The 23,203-nt window shown below is 40.7% G+C and overlaps 1 protein-coding gene across 1 annotated transcript in view; it reads right to left on the minus strand.

Moving 5' to 3' along the window:
- The window catches only part of SORCS3 (sortilin related VPS10 domain containing receptor 3), a 584,073-nt gene that overhangs the window by 24,281 nt on the left and 536,589 nt on the right, over positions 1 to 23,203 (minus strand). Inside the window, exons 16-20 of the mRNA XM_039218779.1 lie at positions 22,717 to 22,850; positions 12,476 to 12,589; positions 9,225 to 9,396; positions 6,704 to 6,890; positions 868 to 1,001 (exon numbers count right to left, since the gene is read on the minus strand). Of these exons, the coding sequence (XP_039074710.1) occupies positions 868 to 1,001; positions 6,704 to 6,890; positions 9,225 to 9,396; positions 12,476 to 12,589; positions 22,717 to 22,850 (741 nt within the window). The remainder of the gene's footprint in view (positions 1 to 867; positions 1,002 to 6,703; positions 6,891 to 9,224; positions 9,397 to 12,475; positions 12,590 to 22,716; positions 22,851 to 23,203) is intronic.

A 23,203-nucleotide genomic window follows, 5' to 3' on the forward strand; every position in this document is an offset into this window, starting at 1 on the left:
AACTGTCAATGTTCACTCCTTTTTTAAAGGAATTACTACACTAGAACTGAATATTTATTTCTCCTTTCTTGAGAGAGCCAGCATTCCCAAGTCTGACATAATACCTTATTTTTTTTTTTTTAAATGAAAGGTCTCTCTAAGATGGTCAATGCCAATCACCTCAAGAAAGACCAAGAAAAATGCAAAGACAAAATCAGGAAGAGAGAGAAACACGAAGCTCTTACATTTAGAGACCCTCAGCCTAAGTGCTCCCAGCTCCTCTTATACAAGTTTAGTCACTGACACAGGTGTTATTGTCACCAATTCCTAGGACTAGGGAGGATGTGCCAAGTTCAGAGTTTGGCCCTCTTAGTCCCATTCTTCAAGGCTTGGCCTATAAAAGAACCCAAAGAGAACCCTGGGCTTCATAGATCACCTAGTAGGTCTTGGAGAAGGGTTCTTTACATACATGCATTACTGGATTTGATTTCCATGTCTCTGTATTTAGAGATCGAATTCACATTTCCAGATGGAATCACTGGGTCTCAGAGATGCTATGTGACTTCCTTAACATTACATAGCTTGTGCTTAGAGAGCACAGGATTAAAACAAAATAGAGCAAATGAAGTTTTAGAAATACTGATTATGGAAGCAGGTGTGTATAAGCTTCTCAAAGTACTCTTTCTTCCTCAGGATTGTTTGAACTTTCCTTATTATAGTAATGAATCTAGTATAGAGATGTAGGTGGTGTTCAATTATGTGGATTTATAGATTCGTTAAGTACTCCCTACTGCCCCCATCCCCAGGGCCCCCAGCATCAACTTGGTAACTGGAAGATAGAAGAATTCAGCACAAATCTACTCAGACATGCATCAGAAGGGGCCGAACCTTTGTGCTATTGCCGAACCACCAGAAATAGGTGAGGGTCCCCAGTTGACTGGGCCACACAACTGCACTGATGTTGACCTCCTTATTTCTTATGGCGACAAATGGAACTCGGAGATGAACATGCTCCACGGGACCTGAGCGAACAAGGAAAATGATGTCAGTGTTTATGTTCTTGGAATAAACAAACTTCATCGCACTCCCTGATTTTTAATTTTAACCCCTATTACCATAAACTATAATAAAACAAGGATCACAAACTCACAAATGCTGAGATGTGGGTGTGCGCTTGAAATAAAGCACCTTGTATAAAAGGGAACACATCAGGCTTCAGACTTTTTGAGTGATTTCTGAAACATGTTTACATCTGATGTGCCTAACCATGAATACTTAGAAACGTCCAATCCAAGGACAAAGTTAGTTTACTAGACATTTAGCCAATAAATAGGAAGATAAATAGCAGTCTCTTTCATTTCTGAGAATTAGCCTGTATTGTGATGTGGGGTCAGTGCAGCGTACAGAGGGCTCTTCCATTATCCTTGATTGTTAATTGGTTCTACCCTCTTCAACACTCTGCCATTGTGCCCATCATCTGCGATACTCAGGGGGTCTCATCTGGAAGCTGGCAAGGCTGTTTTACAAAAAGGAAAATGTGTATCTCCCTAAATTAAAGGAGAAACAGATTCTGGGTTCCCAAATAATAAAAAAGCTGGTTGCACAAAGGTGAGCAAAGTTCTCTTTTTTTTCCCCTCAGAAAACTGATATAAGCAGCAAGTAAGAGAATATATATGAACATATCCTACTCATAATAAATGAGGATTTTAGTTTAATTCATTTTCAAAAGAAAGTAAGAGGAAAAGGCTGATGGAAGATATTAACAGGTCAGTGTTGCACTGTGGGGGTGGATATGTTATTTTTTTTTAACTCTGTGGGGTTTTCTCCTCTCCCCCCCACCCCACTGCTCCTTCCTCTTTTCCTTTCCTTTTTTCTCTTTTCCTTCCTTCCCTTTTCCTCCTTTCCCTTCTTTATGTCCTTCCTACTTAACCAAACCCAATTAAATTCTTCTAATTACTTGTTCACACTATGCTAGCACAAATATTCCTGGTTTCCACCATGATAATGTTGAGAGTGAACTAAAGATCAAGATTGCAGTACACCCATCTTTTTAGCTGGGGGTCTTGAGTTCTTTTCATAGGTGGGATATTTTTCAGGCCACTCAGCCTTCACTATTTACGTCTTGGGTCATTTTGGAGACAGCTCGGTTTAAAGGGAAGAAAACATATGGCTTCTCATTTCTGGTCTGGTTTACATTTAGCTGTATGACCTTTTCCTCCTTCTTAGAGAGCCTCAACCATACATGGTCCTCTACTATTATTCTGTCCCTTACCTTCCTTATAGGAATAAGAACATATGACTGTGATGTGTGGATGTTAAAAGTACCATACTGTTAATTCTGGGTGGGCACTATTTCTACCACCACTACACTCACTGTCTCGTGCACCACTACATAAAAGTCCCTCTAAGTGGAGTTCTTCTGAGTCTCACTGGGCATCTCCTGTATTGTAGGTACATTTATATTGGGGAGAAGGTGCTTGGACAAAGACTAATGCTTAATTGAGGAGAGCATCAAGACCTGTCTACCACGGTCTATACTGTACTTTCCTGAACAATCAACATGTGTTTGAGGATCTGTGTATTTACAGCTTGAAAACACTCTTTGACTACAGCTCTCTGACCTGACCACAGACATATGGCCCTCAAGGTTTCTTCCAGCAAATAGTTTCTTCCAGCAAATAATTTCAACCTTGTCACTTCAGATACACATTTGGCTGAAGGTTTAATTATTTTCTTTTACATCTTTAAATGTTTATTTATTTTTGAGAGAGAGAAATAGAGCAAAAGTGGAGGAGGGGCAGAGAGAGACAGAGACACAGAATCTGAAGCAGGCTCCGTGCTCTGAGTTGTCAGCATAGAGTCTGATGTGGGGCTTAAACTCACAAACCACAAGATCATGACCTGGGCTGAAGTTGGACAATTTACTGACTGAATTAGGCACCCCTGAAGGTTTAGTTATTTTCAATAATAAACCTGCTCAATTATTTTTGTATGGTTTGATTGTTGGTGAAAATACAAATACCCACAATGTATGAGAAAGCACTGACTACTTTTGTGACTTTATTTACTCATTTTTAGGACCTTATCTGATTCATCTTTCTTTGTTGTTTGTGTTTTACTGATCCATGGGTAGGAGAATGAGATAGTGGGAAGGAGTCCCAGACAGCCATGTCCTATGAAGGAAATGAGAACTCTGTGTCTTACAATAACAACCCAGAGTCATTTTATGTGCCCAGAAACAGAGCTCATTCTTCCCCTGCTGGGAAACAGGCCCTTTACCAGTCATTGACTAGGAGTCAATGCTCCTGTTATATCCCTCCCTCAAAATGCATGATGCTCATTCCCGTGGCAAGCTCATCAGAAGCCCGGGCCTTTCCACAGTTAAGTGGTGATACTGCTAATGGCTTGTGGCACTGGAAATTCTCCTCACCTTTCTGTCACTCAGGGCCTTGGCCCAGCTAAACATTGTCAGGTACTTTGATGCCCAAAAAGATAAAAGGAGATATACTCATTGCAGAGGGATACACTTTCCATGAATTGGCACACCATCAAACATGATCACATTGATTCCAGCTTCAAGACAAGCATGTTTGGGTAAATAGAATTTCAAGAAACAACAACATGTAATAGCTTTGTAGTGTAAAGAACCTGAAACCAGATACTCCAGGCTTCAACCTAGGGACACACCATTGACCAGGGAGAAGAGAAGGGAAGGATTCAGGAGGGAACACAGAAAACTCCTAAAATCCTCACTGTCAAATAGTGCTTCTTTTGATAAAAATCTAATAATCTGTGCGAGATGGGTTATTATGGGTGGCTAACAACTACTTTTGTTAGCTAATGGCCCAAGGTGAGGCCAAGAGCAGTTTCCACAATAATAACTGTCTGGCAAATGCAGCCGTGATTGATTTGGAGGGAATTACGAGCATGATAAAAGTTTCAAGGAACATTTCCTCCTTCATGCACATAACCCACAGTATAAATCAGTTCCTTGCTGTTGTGATTTTTGCCACTAAGATACACTGGTCTTTGTGCCCTTTGGGCAAGGTCCGCTATTGTTAGAATTAGGAATATGGGTGGGCCAGGTCGTTGGGATAGAGGAAAGTAAATTTTCCCTCTCTGTCTTCATTTTTAAATGCAATAGAAGTGTCAGGCAGAAAGTTAGTAAGTAGTACTTAGTAATTACTATCCCAAGTAACAGTCATCAGGTGCCAAGCTGGGAGGTAAGTGGCATTTACATACTGTGCAGAACAATGTTAATACAGACCTGAAATTGCCATCCTTACTTACAAAGACTTGTTTGCAAGATTGGTTCTTGCCAACATCTGGAAACTTGGCTTTGGGAGTATTTCCAGTCAACAGTTAACTGCTAAGAGTGGTTCACTATGCCTAGATACTTTATGCCAACAATACAGTTTATTCTGAAAATGTATTTTCCTTAGGGTGTCTGGAATTCTGGCATATGCTAGGCAGAGGATGCCTGACTGACCAGTCCCCCCACCAAAAAATCATGGTTACTGAATTTCTAAGGAGTGTCTCTGGTAAACAGTCCTTCTCACATGCTGCTAAAACTCCTTGCTGGAGGAAATACACATGTCTTGCATGACATCATGGTGGGGGCTGACTCTCTGGACATCATGAATGGTTACCTCCAGACTTTGCCCCATGGACCTTTTCCCTTTGCTGATCTTGCTTTGTCATCTTTCACTGTAACAAATCACAGTCTTAGTATTATTATATGTTGAGTCCTGTGAGTCCTTTTAGTGAATCAACAAACCCAAGAGGGTGGTCCTGGGGACCCATGAATCATATGCATAATCCAATTTGTTTCTCATAGCTTTCCTATAACCTAAGTATTAAAGATGAGCAACCAGAAGTTTGTAAAGAGTAAGGAAGTTGACCAATATTAGATATTTTAAAAAAGAGATACGATCAGATTTTCAACAGAGGCCCGTTTGCTCTAAACCATGGCTCGTGAACACTCTGCATGCCACCTACCTGGGTTTTGGACCTGGTGCTTCGGGCACAGAATGGGTGTAGAATGGTTATCACGACTAGTGCTATTAATGGCCCATTTCTAGTAGTATCTGCCCTGCCCCAACAGAATGTAAACTCTGCAAGACTCAGGCCATATCTGTATTGTGGCTTCCCTAGTGCCTTACTGAATGCCTTGCATATATTCAGAACTCAACAAACATCTGTTGAATAAATTAGTAAATAATTTTATATCCTGTTTGCTGTTACAAAAGCCCTGTGAGGCAAAGTACCAGTTAGAATTAAGCCATTTTGAAATTGGAGTTCAGAAGACCCAGAGAAGAAATAATTGTCTCGTGGCCACGTAGCCTGGCATCGTTTGGAATATAACTGATCTAGAATCCAGGTGTCCCCCTGTGCTCTTCCCCTATCACTGCTGGCCCTTGTGCTACTATTATAATCAAAATGCTAGAAGACTAAATAGCTTACTGTTTTATAGAAACCTTTTAAATGTGGTCTGTTTATAAAGTGGAGTTTATGTCATCACTGGATTAGAGATACTCCTTGTATTCACTTAGACTCTTTTGGAACATACAACTTTCACCCCATATGGTGTATTACTCCTAAAACATCATGGGGCATATAAATTAGAACAGAGAATTCCTTAGGCCCATGAGTATCACTGATAAAGCCACAGGAAATCAATACCAGCCCCATAATAACATGTCTTGAACCAACATGCTAAAATCATAATATCTAAGATTCATTTTACATGAATTAAGTCCCAGGATAGCAAATACACAAGATGTATTTAGTACAAAGTACTTTGGAACTTCAGCTGTTGTTCTGATTTGGGCCAAGCAACAGTCAATAGTAATGAAATATGTTCTAGGTCAACAAAGACATTTTGGGAAAAAAACCATAAAATTAAAAAAAATTTATAAAAACATTTTGGAGAGTCCTTAGAATTGTTTACAATAGGAGTGAACTTACAGTAATCTTGGATGTAAGAATTACATTCTTTTGTGTGCTTAGTTCTACATTTTCAGAAATCTATATATGTTTCTTTAAGCCTTCTTTGGTTCTTCCAACAGAGATTAGAAATTTACTTTGATTGGGGCACCTGGGTGGCTTAGTCGGTTAAGCGTCCGACTTTCGCTTAGGTCATGATCTCGTGGTTCGTGGGTTCGAGCCCCGCGTCGGGCTCTGTGCTGACTGCCAGCTCAGAGCTTGGAGCCTGTTTCGGAGTCTGTGTCTCCCTCTCTCTCTGACCCTCCCCTGCTCACGCTGTCTCTCTCTCTCCTAGAAATAAATAAAAAAATATATTTATATATATAGAAAAAGAAATTTACTTTGATTGGGCTGCCTTCACTCATAGAAGCTTGGAAGCGAATGTGTGGTGGTGAACCAGGTGAGCTGCCTCTTCCTATATTCTTAGGAGTCTCCAAACCAAAGGGAAAGGACTTTTACCTGATGCGTGTCTGCATGTGCACACTTCCATCAGAGCACAGTGGGACTGAAAAGCAGGGGCTGTTTGGTAATGTTATCCAAACTTTCAAGATGTTCAATCTACTTCAGTGTCAGAAAATTGAAACACGGATGAGCACACATCTCAGTCTCTCAATTTGGGCCATTACAAAAGGGTAGTTGTCACAGCAAAGCTGGTCTCAGCTCTGCATCTCAGAAGTCTGGACACTGGAAGTTGTCAACTGGGAAGAATATAAGAAAGGAGACGGCTCATGCTACTTACAAACCACATGCAGGAAGAGGACAGCTGTGTCTGAGCCCAGGTTGTTCTCTGCATAGGCCGTCACCTGGAAGATCCCCGCACTCTTGTACACGTGCTTGATGCCATCCTCGATGGGGCTGAAGTTAGCATAGGACACGGCAATCCCATCCCCAAAGTCAAGCTGGATGTTTGTCCTTTGGAGATCACCCTGGATGGGGGAATAGCAGTTGGCCTGGGCTCACTCACATGTCCAGTCTGACTCCTATTGGATGCTTGGTCCTGTGCCTTCTGTATCAGCCTCTTGAGGACCTAGAGCCTCTCCCAGGGGGCTGTAGCACCCTCCACAGAATCACTGGACTTACAGGATATCCACTGGGAGTCATGGGGAGGTACTATGGATCTGTTGTCCCCAGAATCCCAAGTTCAGGGCAGCCTGAGCTGGTTTGACATGGGCACAAGGGGACAAGGTAAAGCCTCTAGGGAGCTCTACACACACACACACACACACACACACACACACACACACACACACAGTTTAATTATTCCTCTCCCGAGTCATAAGAATAACAACAGCAATAACAGTAACAGCTAACACTTACTAAGTTTCTTTTCAGTTCCAAGAAATTGATCTCACAACTTTATAATGCAGAAAGTATTACTTTCCCAATTTTACAAATGGGGACAAAAATAAATTAAATAAATAGACCAAAGACTCACAGCTAGTAGTGGAAGAGACAAATTTTGAACCCAGGCAGTCTGTTTTCAACACTAATGCTCTCAACTACAATGCTATAACTATAATTATTCCTACGTTTTAACATTTATTACATTCCAAGCATTATGCTAATCACTTAATATATCCTATACCACACCTTCAAAGTAACTCTATGAGGTAGGATGATTATGCCCAGTCTACACATGGATACTACGTAGCAGTCAAAATTATATCCATGCTCTGTTGACCTTAGATTTCCCTAAACCTGCCTAAGACCCTGTTCCCTGAAGCCTTTTCCAATTATCCCAGCTCACAGATGCCTCTGCCTCTTGGAAGGCCAAGAGTGACCTGGGGGAGTGATGTCATCGGTTCAGGGGAGTGCATCTTACCACCCCAAGCTGATGCTCAGCTTCTTAAGAGCTGATGCTGAACCCCACCCTTCCTTGTTCTTCCTCCCACTATACTGGGTCAGCACATTGGATAAATGCAATTGAACCTGACCACAAAACAAGGACTCTAGATGAAAAAGAAGAATTGGATCTCTCTGTTTAAAAAGATGGCTGATGAAATTAAAAGAAAAAGGATATACATCATGGGGAATTATGAGCCAATCCTTATGTCCAGTCAATGTGCATTGATCACACTTTCATGTTCTGTCTCTTCCCTCATGGCAACCCAGGTGTGAATGAAATATTGATAGGTGTTCCCTTGCCCCCTGCACAATGTTAACTACCCTTGAGTTTATGAATATAAATTGAAGTGGAAATGAACTGGAGGCAATTCAAATGGATAAGATCATGGCTCTTCACATCCATTCAGGAGAAGGTTTTTACAGTGCTGGTCCTGGAAACTCCCTAGTGGAAATACGATAATGACCTCCTCTGAATATTAAAGTCCTTTAATTCAGGTGCCTAGTGTGGGTGAAGGCTGAAGAATCTGTCAACCCAGGATAAGGAACCTTTACTGTCCTGTTCAGTATGGGCCAGACTTTAAAGGTTTCTAAACTATTCACATTTGGGGAAAAAAAAAAAAAAAAAAACAAAAAACCTCCCAGCCTGCTTTGGTCTCTTTCCAAGATCTGAAGAGCACAGAGCAATTTGCATACAAATTTAGAGGCCTTTGTAAATCAGGCAAGATTTTTGCCCCATCACCTCAGCAAGCAGTGCCTGCAAAGCTCCCTGGTTTGGGAAAGAGATGAAATAGCCCATGTAGGGAGCAAGAAGCATAGGATAGAGTTATTTCCATCCTGGAATGAATGGATGCAGGCTGATTTTACTGCCTTAATTGCAAAAGACACTAAAAAGTGAAATAATGGAGTCACTAAGTTGATGAAAAAGCAACTAATGTGACATTCTTTATATAAGTAAGTTTAAAAGATTGCAATAATCTTCCCCCACACTCACACTCACACTTGCAAGACTCTTTGAAAGCCTTGTCGGCTTTTCTAATCAGGGTGGTTAAGCATGAGAAAAAAGCAAAAGAGGCCCCTGGGAGCAACAGAAAAAAATATGAATTTCCTTCTTCTGGCAAAGTTTAGAGTATATGGTCTTATGATGATAAACATTCTTTCAACAAAGCAGACCCTAAAGGAGAATCTCAAAGAACATATCCGTATCTGTATCTTCCTTGAGCCAAGTGGGCCCCCTATAGCCTAGGTCTGTGCTAAGGGATGGAAGGAAGAGGGTCTCTAAATGTCCAAGCCTTCTCTTATTCCTGTCTTCTGACCATTGACTCTTGTACAGGGACCTGTGGGAATACATGATCTTTCTTTTCTTCCCTCCCCGGGAACAGAGAGTTATGACCTCAGAGACCAGGGACAACACCTACCTCCTCCATGAGAATGATGAAAGTCGCATTATGCCCCTGCTCTGCTACCAGGCGCCCGTCTGTTGTCACCACATGGAGGCCTCGAGGAGCTTTTCCAGGACACATCTGGGCCTTGGCCATGTACTTCTCCCTCAGCCCGTCCGTGCAGTTGTTAGATACAATTCTTCGGTACCTAAAGAGTATTGACAGCTGTTGGCAGTGTGTGTATGTGTGTGTGTGTGTGTGCGCGCGCACGCGCGTGCGCATGCGTGTGCATGTTAGAAAAAGATGCCAGGAAGCCAGAGTGAGAGATGTTTTGCACAGCTGCTCCTAAAAACTGAGTCTCAAAGAAGACAGCCCTTTAAGAAGCTAGACAAATGCTGAGGAATTGCTATCCCTTCATCTGAGGAAGAGTAGCTCTTTAAACATTATTATTGATCCTACCTGGTGAGCCACGGATTAGATCAGTGTCTAAACCAGCCAAGAAAAATCAATGTGTGACTCACATGCAAGATGGAAGGAGGCAGACCCACTGGATGGAGGAAGCAAGAAAAGCAAGCACTCCCTTCTGTGAAGGACAGACTTGTTTGTAGTTATCTAAGGCCATCTTCAGCTTTCTCTGTACCAAAAACCAACTAGAAGATCAAAACTTCTAACACTAATTCATCAGGAAGCCTCTTCCTGTCTTCCCTCTACCCACAGGACATCACTCCATCCTTTAATACTGAATAGTCCTTGCTCTGAAGCCACAGGGCTCTTTTATAGCACATTTTCTCTCCTTACTAATATTTCACTTCCCACTCAACACGAATGCCAAATCCAAAGCACAAATTTGAAATGCCTGTTAAATCCTGCTAAGGGAAAATGGCTCAGAGAAGAAGTGGGCATAGGGAAAACTCCCCCACAAAGCACTGTGATCTTTCAGGACAAGGGCATCTTTGTGCATAGTGATGCCACATCATCTCGCTTGACCAAGGATCCCAGCATGTGAAGCCAAGAGCTTGTCCACAGTCCTAACCTGCATGGAAAATATTATTTTCACTATCTGTAAGACTGCCTACCATCAACATTCTGGTAAAACCACATAATATAAATGCACCACCACCACCATCATTGTATCATGTCTTCTTTCACCCTGTAGGTCAGGAGTAAGTAACCAAACCATCCATGCTGCCTTCTTCTGATAGACTTTCAACTGAAAGCAGATGAAAGAAAATTCTTTGTGAATGATATTGATCCTCCTCTATACCTGATATTTTCTCTGGTCCTCTCTCCATCCCTCACCACCATACATTGCTGAACTACCAGCCCTATCTCCATCCAAAGATTTCAGGAGGATGGTGAGCAAATGCTGTGTGTAGTTATTGCCTCAGAGAGAATTATAATATATCCCCTTGTAGATACATATTATTTTTTAATTGCCAACTGAGCTCATAATAGGTCTAGAAATGTGCTGTCCAATATGCTAATCACTTTCTACCTGTGCCTACTGTGCACTTAAAATGTGGTTAGTCTTGCATGTTAAAATGATACTATTTTTGTCATATTAGGTTAAATAAATTACCTTATTAAAATTAAGTTTGCATTTAAAATTATATTTAATGTAGCTACTAGATATTTTAAATTATATATGTGCCTCTTATAATTCTTTTGGTCAGCACTGGTCTACATAAGCAAACTTTTGTAAACAATTTATACTTTCTTGCTGACTATTAATCATTTATAAGATATTTAAGATATTTGATTTTTACTTATGGCAGATATTTTGGTGGGTACCATAACCTCATGCAAACTTGATATCATCTATTCTTTCTCTACACCTCAACTGGCCAGCTGGTTGATCACCTGTAATATAAGCCAGCATTTAAGCAACACAGAAGTATGTGTACACAGTTGTAGTAAAAATGAATTATCTTTCCTTTTCAACTTTCTAATTTATTTGGCTGGCTATTTGGGATTTTGGTATACCTATTGGCTATTTTGATATACCTAAGTTGCTTTAAATTGGGTGTAAATATACATGTCACATGTGTCACATGTCACATATGTGATGTTGTGATGCAATTCTCTTCCAGTTCTGTCCAAGTTTTGCTCTGGCTTGGGATTTGGTAGCCTATCTGATGACTTGTGCCCATTATATTCCTCTTCCTCAAACTTGATAGCACTGTGTTCTCTTCTATCCTAACTCTTTACGTTCATGCTTCTGGATCTGTAGTCTGAATGGCTGAAATCCCTGAATTAGACACCCACAATAAAACAGCATCAAAAGTGCTTAAGCCCCAGCTCAGGCCCCAACAGTTTCTTAAAAACCAAGTATTTAGCTAAAATTTCTTGTTTTTCAGTAGCTCGGACCACTCAACACATCTCTTCTATCATTTTCTTCCTTCTGTAGACATCACTTGGGTGGATTGTACCTATTAGTATTTTACAACCACAGAAGGTAGAAGTATGGAGGTGGTGAGTAACTTTTGTGAGATGGCAGAAGACCCACTGGAAGAGTTGAGACTGGAGTCCAGAACACCTTAGTCCTCTGCTACTCGAAGTCCTGGAACCAGCAATGCCAATGTTGCCTGGGAGCTTCTTAGAAATCAAGACTCTCAGCCCCACCTTACATCTACCAAATCACAAGCTGCATTTTAACAAGATCACCAGGTGATCTGCAGCACATTAAAATTTGAAAAGTGCTATCTCAGACCCCCAATTCACTTGCCAAATCTGTTCTGGGCCATGGAGGGGGCAAAAGAGGGGAAGCCAAGTCTCAAGGAAATATTTGTTTCACACATCTGAGTAACTCTAAGTGAGCAAAGAGAGAAACACACACATAGTGTGACAATTAAAGTGTGTCTTGACCTCCTTATTCCAGGAGGTCCTAGAATGGGACTTGTAAATTTTAAGTTGCCAGCATCGGAGTCCAGGACAGCTTCTGTTCATCTATCACTGGAGAGCACTGTGATATCTGCATTGCTCTTGTGTTCATTTATTTCCCTAGGGGCTCAAAAAATAACGTGGCATCTCTTTCCAGCAAAGAAGACCTGACCGAAACAATAGCTAAGGTCTGTCAGAGGCAAATGGAAAAAGGTACTGAAATCTGGTCAATGTCTGATGTTCCCCCTAAAGCTACTCCCAGCTAAACAAAGCCTCAGCTTTCCTCAGAAGCCACCTGTAAACAAACTATCTATACTCTATGTTGCTTCAGAAGAAATGCTACCTTTGATGCCAATCTAGAGAAACAGGAGATGAGTGATTAGAGTTCCTTCAGGTGTTTCACTTACCCAGTGCTGTTAAGGTAGCTTTGACCAAGGCTGCAGTCCTTTGATGGAGATGCTGGGTTGTACCAGAAAGCTGGGACACACTGGCTCTCTCCGTGTCTCTCATAGCCATAGTCACTGTCCAGAAAATGAATATTGCACACTGGTACAGATGAGCAAATGCTAAAACACCCCCCCCACACACAAACACAAGTACATCCCTATAGTCTTGCAAAAAGCCACAATGCATTCTTTCAAATATTCCCAGTGACATCAATTATTCATTTGAAGTTGTAGAGTTAGAAATAATCCTGAATCTTTGGAAATCCAATGTACAGAAGAACTAGTGAATTATCAAATGAAGATTCAAGGTTAAAAAGAAGTATGGATATACATCATGTAGCAGGTACACTGACTGGGGTGGGTGTCAGAGATGCTATAAGATGAAAAGCATATTATGGATCACAGTGGAATTACTGACATAAGTAGGTGATAAGCAAGAAGATGATTTTAAATCAAGATTCATTTCTGGGTAAGATTCCACAGGTGTTATTCCAAAGTTAATATCATAGACTTTATTTTACCTTTTCCTAAAAACCCTTTCCCAAACAAATATATATATTTGCTTTCACATATATACAATCATTCAAACTGTCCCCAATACATATAACACAGGTCTACTGTTTCCTTACAACAACAACAATTCTGTGGTTCTTTTCCACATTTTAATAAAAGCCTAACTGTAATAAAATAAAGAAAGCAAGCAGGTATGATTCCCTTCTGCTTTCCTCCAGTTCCAGAATGAAGAAGTAACAGACCAGCATAGAAAGGAGGGGCCCCAACTGAAATGTGACTGGTGTTTCCTTACTTGAAGTTCCAAAAGGTTCCCAGATGCATAAATGTCAGGGTAGAAAAAGAGCAATAAAATAAGTATTATTGCTCTTGAAACCAACCAGAGGTCATTGAAGGTGTCTTCACATGACAGGAGAATTCATGCTTCTACATTAAGTGTCCAAGGCTTTCCTGAAACCCACAGCCTGGACAGAACAATCTGGACATTTGAATATCGATCCACTGAGTGGTAATAAAGCATAAAATAGCAAGGAAAGTCACTCTCTCCAGACCTACCTCTCCTTTCTTTTTCTGCTGCCATGTTCTTTGAGCCAAGATTTAATTAAAGTCCAATGAAAATAGAGGCAAATTGTCTATATGTGTGACTAGGGTAGGAAAAAAGGGAGGTAGGAATATAAGTTTAACTCTAGATTTATTTATTACTCAATATGTGCACTGTCCTCGGGAAGAAGTGTGACAAACCTTTCCCTCAAGGACTTTTAGTCTTTGGGGAAAGAGATCTAACATGCTTCCAATCCAACCAAAGAACAGCATAGTACAGCATGAGGCAGAACATGAAAATACAGGATGAAGCAGTACAGTTAGGAAGCACCGACTGTTCGATAGGAGTATATAAATTGTTCTCCCAGTTCCACACCACCTTACCTCCTCATCATATTCCTCTACACCAAACTCATACCTGAACAGCCCAGGCCAAATTCTCAACCCTTTGTCTCTTCCTATGTGATTCCCTGGTACGTTGTCTTGCATTTGGTAGTTTTCTAAGTATTCTTCTTCAGTATCTCATCAGATGGGCCCCCCCTGGGTCCCCAGACAGAATCTTTGTGACCAAAGCATGTTAGAAACATGGAAGCTACAGAGATCTTTTGTTTGGCAACAAGAGTTCAGAGCAGTACCTAGGACATTGTTGGTGTTGAGTATTTACTGGGTGAATGAATACTCCAATTATGTTTTTTTAAAAATTTATTTCTGAGAGAGAGAAACAGCATGAGCAAGGGAGGGTGAGAGAGAGAGAGGGAGAAACTGAGTCTGAAACAGGGTCCAAGCTCTGAGCTAGCTGTCAGCACAGAGCCCAACGTGGGGCTTGAACCCACGAACCGTGAGATCATGACCTGAGCCGAAGTTGGACACTTAACTGACTGAGCTATGCAGGCGCCCCTCCAATTATGTTTTAAAAGTAATCACACTAATTATCCCATTACACTGGGACTGTCTCTGCAGGGAGATGTGAGCCCATAGTTGACCTTCCATTGTGGACCACAGAAAATATCCCAAGTGCTCGAAAGATGCCTAAGCCAGAAAGGTAGGACTCAAGACCAGCTTTGATATGGCCATGTTTAAATGAAACTGGAAGAAAAGAAGGAGAATGGGACATGTCTGTCGAGCAAGTCTTTTGCCATGCCCCTGATCAATGATTAGAGATCTCCCAGCCTACAAGTTCAATGTGGACTCAGTGTTGTGATAGCTGGTAACCACCAATGAGAATGGACTTAAAATTTCAGGGATTTTGCCAGCTAATTAATGGTTGTTAAACACAGCCATTATCAAAAAATAAGTTATACAAAATCTTAATTAAATAAATTATATTTTAAAAATAACAAATACATAAAGCACAGATATTTTGTTGCATTTATAGTAATAATAATGACGATAATAAATTATGTTATATATAAAATGCTAGGTATTATTATTTTATCTATGCTCTTGAGGTTATTTGCATCTATGCAACTGTATGGTAAAAATACTACATAACATTGTGCTTCTGTACTTCTCAATTATATATTCATAGGTGTCATGCTGGTAGCTTGAAATTGGCCACATCTGGGGATATTTATAGCAATCAGCAAATGCTACAAATGAGGGCTTATTTATTTATTTTTTCCAAGAGAGCCGGTAGTTAATAATTACCAGCACAGCACTGAATATCTAATTTCTTTTTTAAAAAGTTTTTAATGTTTAGAGAGAGAGAGAGAGAGAGCACAAGTAGGGCAGGGGAAGAGAGAGGAGACACAGAATCCAAAGCAGGCTCCAGGCTCTGAGCTGTTAGCACAGAGCCCAACATGGGGCTTGAACCCACAAACCATGAGATCATGATCTGAGCCGAAGTTGGATGCTTAACCAATTGAGCCATGCAGGCACTCCCTGAACATCTGATTTCTAAGCATTGCTTATTGGTAGAAATATTTGGGCTGGGGTGTGTCTGCACTGCTTCTAGACAATTCTCCAACTGCTACATGGAACTAAATCCATTGAATGTCCTGCTAACCCTCAGAAATATTAATAATCTCTGAAGGAAGGGTATTCTCCTAAATAGCTTAGGGAAGGATGTAACCTCTTTCCTAAATGTAACCATCTTTAGCAGTTCTGTTCAGCCCTGCTACCTGTTAGCGAGGTAGTAATTAAAAAAGGTACATCAGGAATGCTGTTTTGCCCCAAAGAGAAAAAGCACCTCATTAATATTTAATAACATTAATGGAAACATCACTGGCTGCCTCCAAGCTGTGGACTTCTTCATTAACTTCTGCTAAATGTATTTTAAAATCTCATACTGCCCAAACTACCCCCCCGCCCCAAGCTCTGGAGTTTGCATGATTTCAAAAATCAAGCAGTTCCAGCTGCTACTCCAACTTCCTGGGGAAGAGGTGTTTTTCTGTTGAATTGTGACATTTGGAGAGAATGTACCAGAAAGTCTGATTTGCCTCAGGGAAGTATGCTGCCACAGCTTCTGCAAACACACAAGCAGTTTCCTTCCAGAAATAAGTCACCTCTGCATCTTTCTTGACTATAAAAGGGTTTAGAACTTCTAAAAGTTTAGGCAGAAACTCCTCCATTTCCAGGGACGTATGTCCTCCAAATCCCATTCAGGGAGAAGCCTTAGACTATCTAAAGAAGGAAGAGACAAGCTTCCGAAATCACAAAGCTTCTGCATGTCAGTGACACTTGTATTCCTTGGGTCCAATCCTCTCAGTGAATAGGTTGGAAGGGAAAAGCAAAAGAGAAGTGACTTGTTCAGAATTGTACACAGCTGACAATGGCAGATGGAAGGGATAATTGAGACTCCTGACCCATGGTTCAGCATTAGTAAATGGAGCACTCATTTAATCATCGTAAGAGAGAGCCCACTGGTGCCCAGGAATGACATTCTGAGACTCTGGGAGCCAGCCCAGAAGTCATGATTTCTGTTGGCTCAGTGGCAGGGGCTGTCCTCCTCTCAGATCATGCAGAGCCCTCTTGCTGTCTCACTGACTCCCCTGTCCTCCATTCTCCCATTTGGCAGTTGAGATTCCAGGAATAGCTGGAATAGACTCCACGGGTGTCTTTGTTCCACTTGATCAGGCAGGATCCAATGCTGGTTTGGAACGGGCACATAGAAGTTGTCGGCAGGTACAGAGTGAACACTCAACAAACAGAAGCGACCGCAACAAAACCAATGGAATAACAACATCAACAGCATTTTGCTAAGACCTAAGCCTAAATACAGGCAGAGAGAAAGGTGATTACATGTAAACTGTTTCATAAATTGTATGAAAATCTCAACCAGCCTTCCTCAAGTATTCCTCCTTATCAAACTTCATGCTCTCTAATGATCTTTTCATACAACTGCTTTCTCTAAAGTGCTGCCCCTTTTCCTTGTGTTTGGCAGCAAGTCCACACAGCTCCATTACAACCTTTGTCTGAGAGACCTTCCTGTTTTACATCTATGCTATTCAGTAAGGTAGCCACTAGCCCCATGTGACTACTGAACACCCAGAATATGGCTATGGTTGGACAGATTTCAGACACACCTGCACTTATGTACCGTGGCATCCCCATATCTCTTCCCCTCTCTATGTTACCACTTGATAAACTCCCTCTGTATATCTGGGAGTTATATCTGTATATCCCATGTACTGCACATGGAAGGAAACACTAAAACACACCCAGACTTGGAACTCCAGAGCCAGAATATTATTATTTTGAATGAGTTACTTAACCTCTCTGTGTATCCATTTCTTCATCTATAAAATACTTACAGTAACAGATTCTCCTTCCAGAGGCTAGTTGGGAAAAGTAAGAAAATCCATCTAAAGGATGTGGTGAGTACTAGGTGCTCAGCTAAAGTTACTGCTGAGTAAGTGGTTGGATGAATAAGAAAAGAGAATGACTGGGCATAATTTCTGGTTCAACCTGGTTCTCCTTGAACAGAAGTATTTGCATCTCTCAGAGGGCCACTCCTTCCTAGAAGCCTCATTTGACTTCAGAGAAGGCCTTTATACTCCCTTTTCTGACTACTCACCAGCCCTTGACAAACTTAAATCACAGGGAGGATTTATGCCTGGCCCTTCACCAGTGCCACAGTGGAAGTGGCTCTCTAGAATAAGCATGAAGCTAACTAAGTAGAAACATCAATATTTATGCAAAATTCATGCTTAATACCGACATGCACTCCAGATGGAAGGATGAATATTATTTTACAAATAAATGCTTTTGAGAATCTATAAAAGCTTCCCTCTTCAAACAAAGAAAAGATACAGGTTGAAATTACTCTCCCTTTGTGGATCTAGGCTATACTCCTAAAGTTTTCCACCAAAATCAAGACATTTAATGCATCCTGCCCAGCGTATGTATACCCCTCCCTCCACTAATCTGATTAAAATAGGTTACACCCTCTCCCTGCTGTCTCTGACACTTAAAAGTTGCTTGAACCAATCAGATGAACATGACTTGATTTGGTTTAGGCAAACAACTGGGTAGAATGCACATAATAATTACTTATACTAACTGAGCTAGGCTTTTCAGATTCTTCAGCTAATAACACTTCCTAGTAGGAAGGACCATTGAGAAGGAGACGGAGCTATGAAACTCTTGCCATGCACTGATTTCCAGCACTAAAGACAAACAAACTGTATTTGACGGAAAAACTATATTTTTAAACCAATACCTATGCTTACTGAAGGCCACTTAAAACAAAATAATTTTAAGTATTTAGTCCTATTGTTTATGTACAATATTATAGAAAAGCAATGGAAAATTCAGAAATGAAACTTTCTTCCCTACTCAAAAGTAGTGCAAAACTATTTTTAGGCCACATGATTTTTTTTTCCCTCTTCTTCTCAGATTCTGACCATTAATCCAGCCTCAAGTCCTGGGTGTTTGTTTATTTATCCTATCTCTGACTCAAGTGGTTAATTTTTAAATTATTAAAATATAATTAGCTTACATTGGTATATTAGTTTTAGGTGTACAACGATTCAACAATTCCACACATTTCTCAGTACTTATCATGATATGTGTGTTCTTAATTCCCTTCATCTATTTTACTCATCCCTCCACTACCCAGATCACCTCTGGCAACCACCAGTTATTTTCTCTGTATTTAAGAATCTGTTATTTTTTTGTCTTTTTGCTTCTTTAGTTTCTTTCTTAAATTCTACAGATGAGTGAAATCATATGGTATTTGTCTTTCTGTGACTGACGTATTTAACTTAGTACTATACCCTCTAAGTTATCCATGTTGTTGCAAAAGGCAAGATTTCATCCTTTTTATGGCTGAGTAATATTCCACTGTATATGTGTGAGTATGTATGTGTGTATATGTATACATATATATATATATATACATACATACATATACATATATATGTATACACACACATACATACACACCTACACATACCACAGCTTTTTTATCCATTCAGCTACCAATGTACACATTTGGATTGCTTCCATATCTTGGCTATTTAAATAATGCTGCAGTTGGGGCATCCAGGTGGCTCAGTCAGTTAAGCGTCCGGCTTTGGCTCAGGTCATGATCTCAAAGCTTATGAGTTTGAGCCCCACATCAGGCTATCTGCTGTCAGCACAGTGTCTTCTTCAGATCCTCTGTCCTCCTCTCTCTGCACCTGCCCCCAACACCCTCTTTCCCTCCCTCTCAAAAATAAATAAACATTACAAAAATTATAAAAATAAAATAAAATAAAAAATGTTGCAATAAATATAGGAGCGCATACATATTTTCAAATTAGTGTTTCTGTTTTCTTTAGGTAAATACCCAGTAGTGAAATTACTCAATCATTTGGTGACTCTATTTTTAATTATTTGAGGAACCTCTATATTGTCTTCTATATTATTTTTAATATGAGATACAATTGGCTCTAGAAACGTAATCACATAATGCTTCAAATACCACACCCCCTCAAAATTCTATAAAGTGTTCTTGAACCCCAAACACCTATGACAAGTCTAGAACCAATGGTCAAAACTACATCATCTGGAATTTTGTTAGAGTTAATGGAACATTCTAAATAAAAACATATCAATAGCAGTTCACCTAGGTCATTTGAGGATGTTTTAATTTTAGAATAACCAAACTTGGGGACTTGTTCCTTTTGAAACATAAAGTGAATCTAATAAGACTTGTTTGATTTCTTGAGAAACAGTATGATAGAGGAGGGAACATAGGATTTAGCTAGACTTGCATTTGAGCTCCAGATTTCTCTGTTATGTGACTTTAGTCAAGCAGCTTAGGTTCCAGATGCTCATTTTCTTCTCATTAAAATGTCATAGTAACAATGCTGATGTTACAGAATGTTGGGTCCTGGTGGTACCTCTGTAAATGCAAGTGTGAGAACCAAAGAACACCTTTGGTTCTTTGAAAAAGCAAAGACTTTTTAAAATTTTGCCCTTCTTTACTTACAGATTCATTCTCATAGCAGTTCCCAAAGAAAGGCTCAGAAATATTTTAAGCAGTACCACCTACAATGAATGAATGCATAACACCCAAAGGTATGACTTTGTAGACAGGGCTCATTTGGATGTATAAGCTCTGGTTTACTTGCTAAAAATACCATGGGGACCACTTAACAAGATTAACAACAGCAGCAGCAATAGCTACCATATGGATGCCTACACCACTAGGATGAATGCCTTACATACATTAATGATGTAGATTAATTCATTATTCCTCCCTAGCAACCAATGAGATATACATTACATCATCTGTATTTTACTGCCGAGAAGGTGAAATCATGGAGATTAAGAAAATTTCCCAAGGTCAAAATATGTGAATATCAGAGCTGAGATTTTTTTCCAGATGAGGAAATGTTAATGTAATTACTGAAAGAAAAATATTTATGCTACAATTCTTCTTCTTTCTCCATTGTGAGGTTTCCCAAAAGCGGGTTAGGATCTATTATAGCTCAGAGAGACACAGGAGAAAATAGCATGACACGCAAGGGCAGTGTGCCTCCATGGAGTCACTCTTGAGAGGGACCCATGGAGGACTGAAATTCATATTCTGAACATTCAAGCTGACATCAATATGTCACGCAGAATAATTCTGAGGGGTCTACTGTATATATTGCTATGACAATTTTGCTGCTTTGTGGTTAATAATTGAAAATCATTCTTCCCAAGTGTGAAAATATTCTCTGTTTCCAAAGGGTCAGAAGTGCCACAGGTAGGACTCTGACGTTCAAATGAAATTCCGTTTAGCATATCCCATTTTAATGATTCTCATTGAGGTCAAGCTTTCCAAGGCACACATTCAGGGATGCAGAGTAGCTAGGGTGTGGCTGCAGCTATCTAGCTGGCTTGCAGATAGCAGTGATAGTGCTAGTAGAAAGTGAGGAAAAAACATGACTTCCAGCATAAAGCGAGCTTCAAGGAACAGGCTGGATGAAATGAGGCTGGATGAGATTGCTGGGCAGGAACAGCTGTTCTGCACCCATTTGGACTTACTTCTGTTATTTGACACCAGAAAAGCCCAAATGCAACTCTGCCATTGTCCTGCCAAGTTCATAGGCTGACGCTTGAGCCCTTAGCTTTGTCTTTTAACCTGGAATGGATTATGAAAATGTCTAAATTGAACTTCACCTTTTGATTGTCCTGCAAATGAGGAATTCATCCAACTAGGATCAGCATGGGATCACTAGTGGGATCCCCATGCCCAGAATTGAGATGCTTTTTTGACTCTCCTAAAGGGACCATGTTCAGGGAAATGGTGGAACTATTTAATGCTTACTATGGGGTAGGCACTGAAGAAAGTCTAACATTCCTGCTCTCATAGCACTTGTATTCTACTGAGGAAAGACAGACAATAATAAAGCAATCAGAAAACATGATCACTCCATGTGGTGACTAATACTAAGGCAATGAAATAGGGTAGGTGTCAGAGTATCAGGGTGTAGGTGAGATCAGGTGGCCTTAGAAAACATTCTGAGAAGCTGAAATTTTTGCTGAGATATGACTATCCAGAGGTGCCAGCCATGCTGAGATTTGGAAGAAATTTTGTACTTGCTGTTGTTGTCTTTGATAGGAATAAGCTTAGATTAATTAAGGTACAGAAAGGAGATGATAGCGTGGCTGCAAAACAGTGAATGGGGGAAGAATGGTAAGAAATCAAGGCACAATGGTAGCAGGTCAAACAATGTAGAGTAGATCAAGCCAAGGAAGGAAGCTTGCATTATATTTTATGGAAGAGAGGAAGCCACTGGAGTGTTTTAAGCATAGGAATGGTAATATCTGATTTGGGTTTTTACAATCTAATTTTGGTTGCTGTGAGGAGGATAGGTTTTAGTGCAATAAAGGTGGAGGTGGAGAAAGTCTGTAGACTGTGGGAGTGATCCAGGTCGTGGCAGACATGCGCAGAAGTACTTTGGGGTAGAATGTGTTCTGGAGGTAAACTCACAAGGACTTGCAGATGGCCTGGACCTTGGGGCAAAGGAAAGGGAAAAATCAAGCTCTCCAAAGATTTTTGACTTAAGCAACCACATTTTTTATATAATTTGGAAAAATTGGTCTGGGAAGAGGGGTTCAAGAAGAGCTGGAAAATTGCTTCCAAAAGTAAAGATTCAGGAAGAACTTCACTTTGGCCACATTGAGTCTGAAATCCTTATTAGCAATTCAAGGGGACAGAGAGGCTGAGCATGTACATGGACACACATGTCTCCATCCTAGAGGACAGTGAGGCCAGAGCTGGAGGTAAATACTGGAAATTTGTGAATCGTTGGCTAATAGGTGAGACTTAAAATTGTTCTCTGTGATTGTCATTACAGGGAGAAAAAAATGATGAAAGGAGAGAGTTCAAATGGAAGATCACAGTTTGAGCTACTGTATCTGGAGGTAGCTGTCCAAGGTGGTAACTCTTTGAGCTTTGTCAGTGTCCAGACCAACCTCTCTGGTACTTGCCCAGGGCTGCTAACTGAAGATGAGAAGTTTCCTCAAACATATTGCTCTGACAGAACAGTGACCTCTCCTGTGAAAATGTCTCCTCCGTCCTCCTTCTAGGGGAGCAGACTTCCCATCATGCCCAGGAACTGGAACAGTCTGGCCCATAGGCCAGAAAACACACCTCCCACCTGTGGGTCATTACTCCCCTTTCCCCAGCTCCATCTTCATCCTCATCCCCCAACAAGTAAATGTTTGGGACTCACCATTCAAAGTCCCAGTCAGCACAGACACAGGGTTCTGAAATCACTGTCCCTGAGGATTCTCGACCCAGGGCACACTGAGCTCCTGGCTTGCGTTTCTTGAATATTTTCCTTTCTCCCATAACACAAGGCTCCCCCTTAGAAAGAAAGTCCACAGTGAGAAAAGAAGAAAAACACAAAGAAGGTGAAATAAGCCAGCTTCCTTATTAGAAGCACTCACCTTTTCATTCTCTTTTGGTCACACTGTCTAGTAATCTCATCCCCAGTAACCATTCAGGAGTCTCAAGGGGGAAAGGGCCGGTATTTAACTACCACACAAGAGAAACACCATGGAGTAGGCTGGCTCCTGGCTACCTCCCACCCAACTTAGCCAAAGAGGTCTACTTCATCTTGTTTCTCTTCCACCCCTGGAGAGAAGGCAAAGAGTCTAAGTCATCATCACAGACCTCCACATTGCCCAAATGATTTCAGCAGAAACTGTGATGGAAAA

This window comes from Hyaena hyaena, unplaced genomic scaffold (assembly GCF_003009895.1).
Source record: "Hyaena hyaena isolate Hyena2069 unplaced genomic scaffold, ASM300989v1 scaffold_778, whole genome shotgun sequence".
NCBI lineage: Eukaryota > Metazoa > Chordata > Mammalia > Carnivora > Hyaenidae > Hyaena > Hyaena hyaena.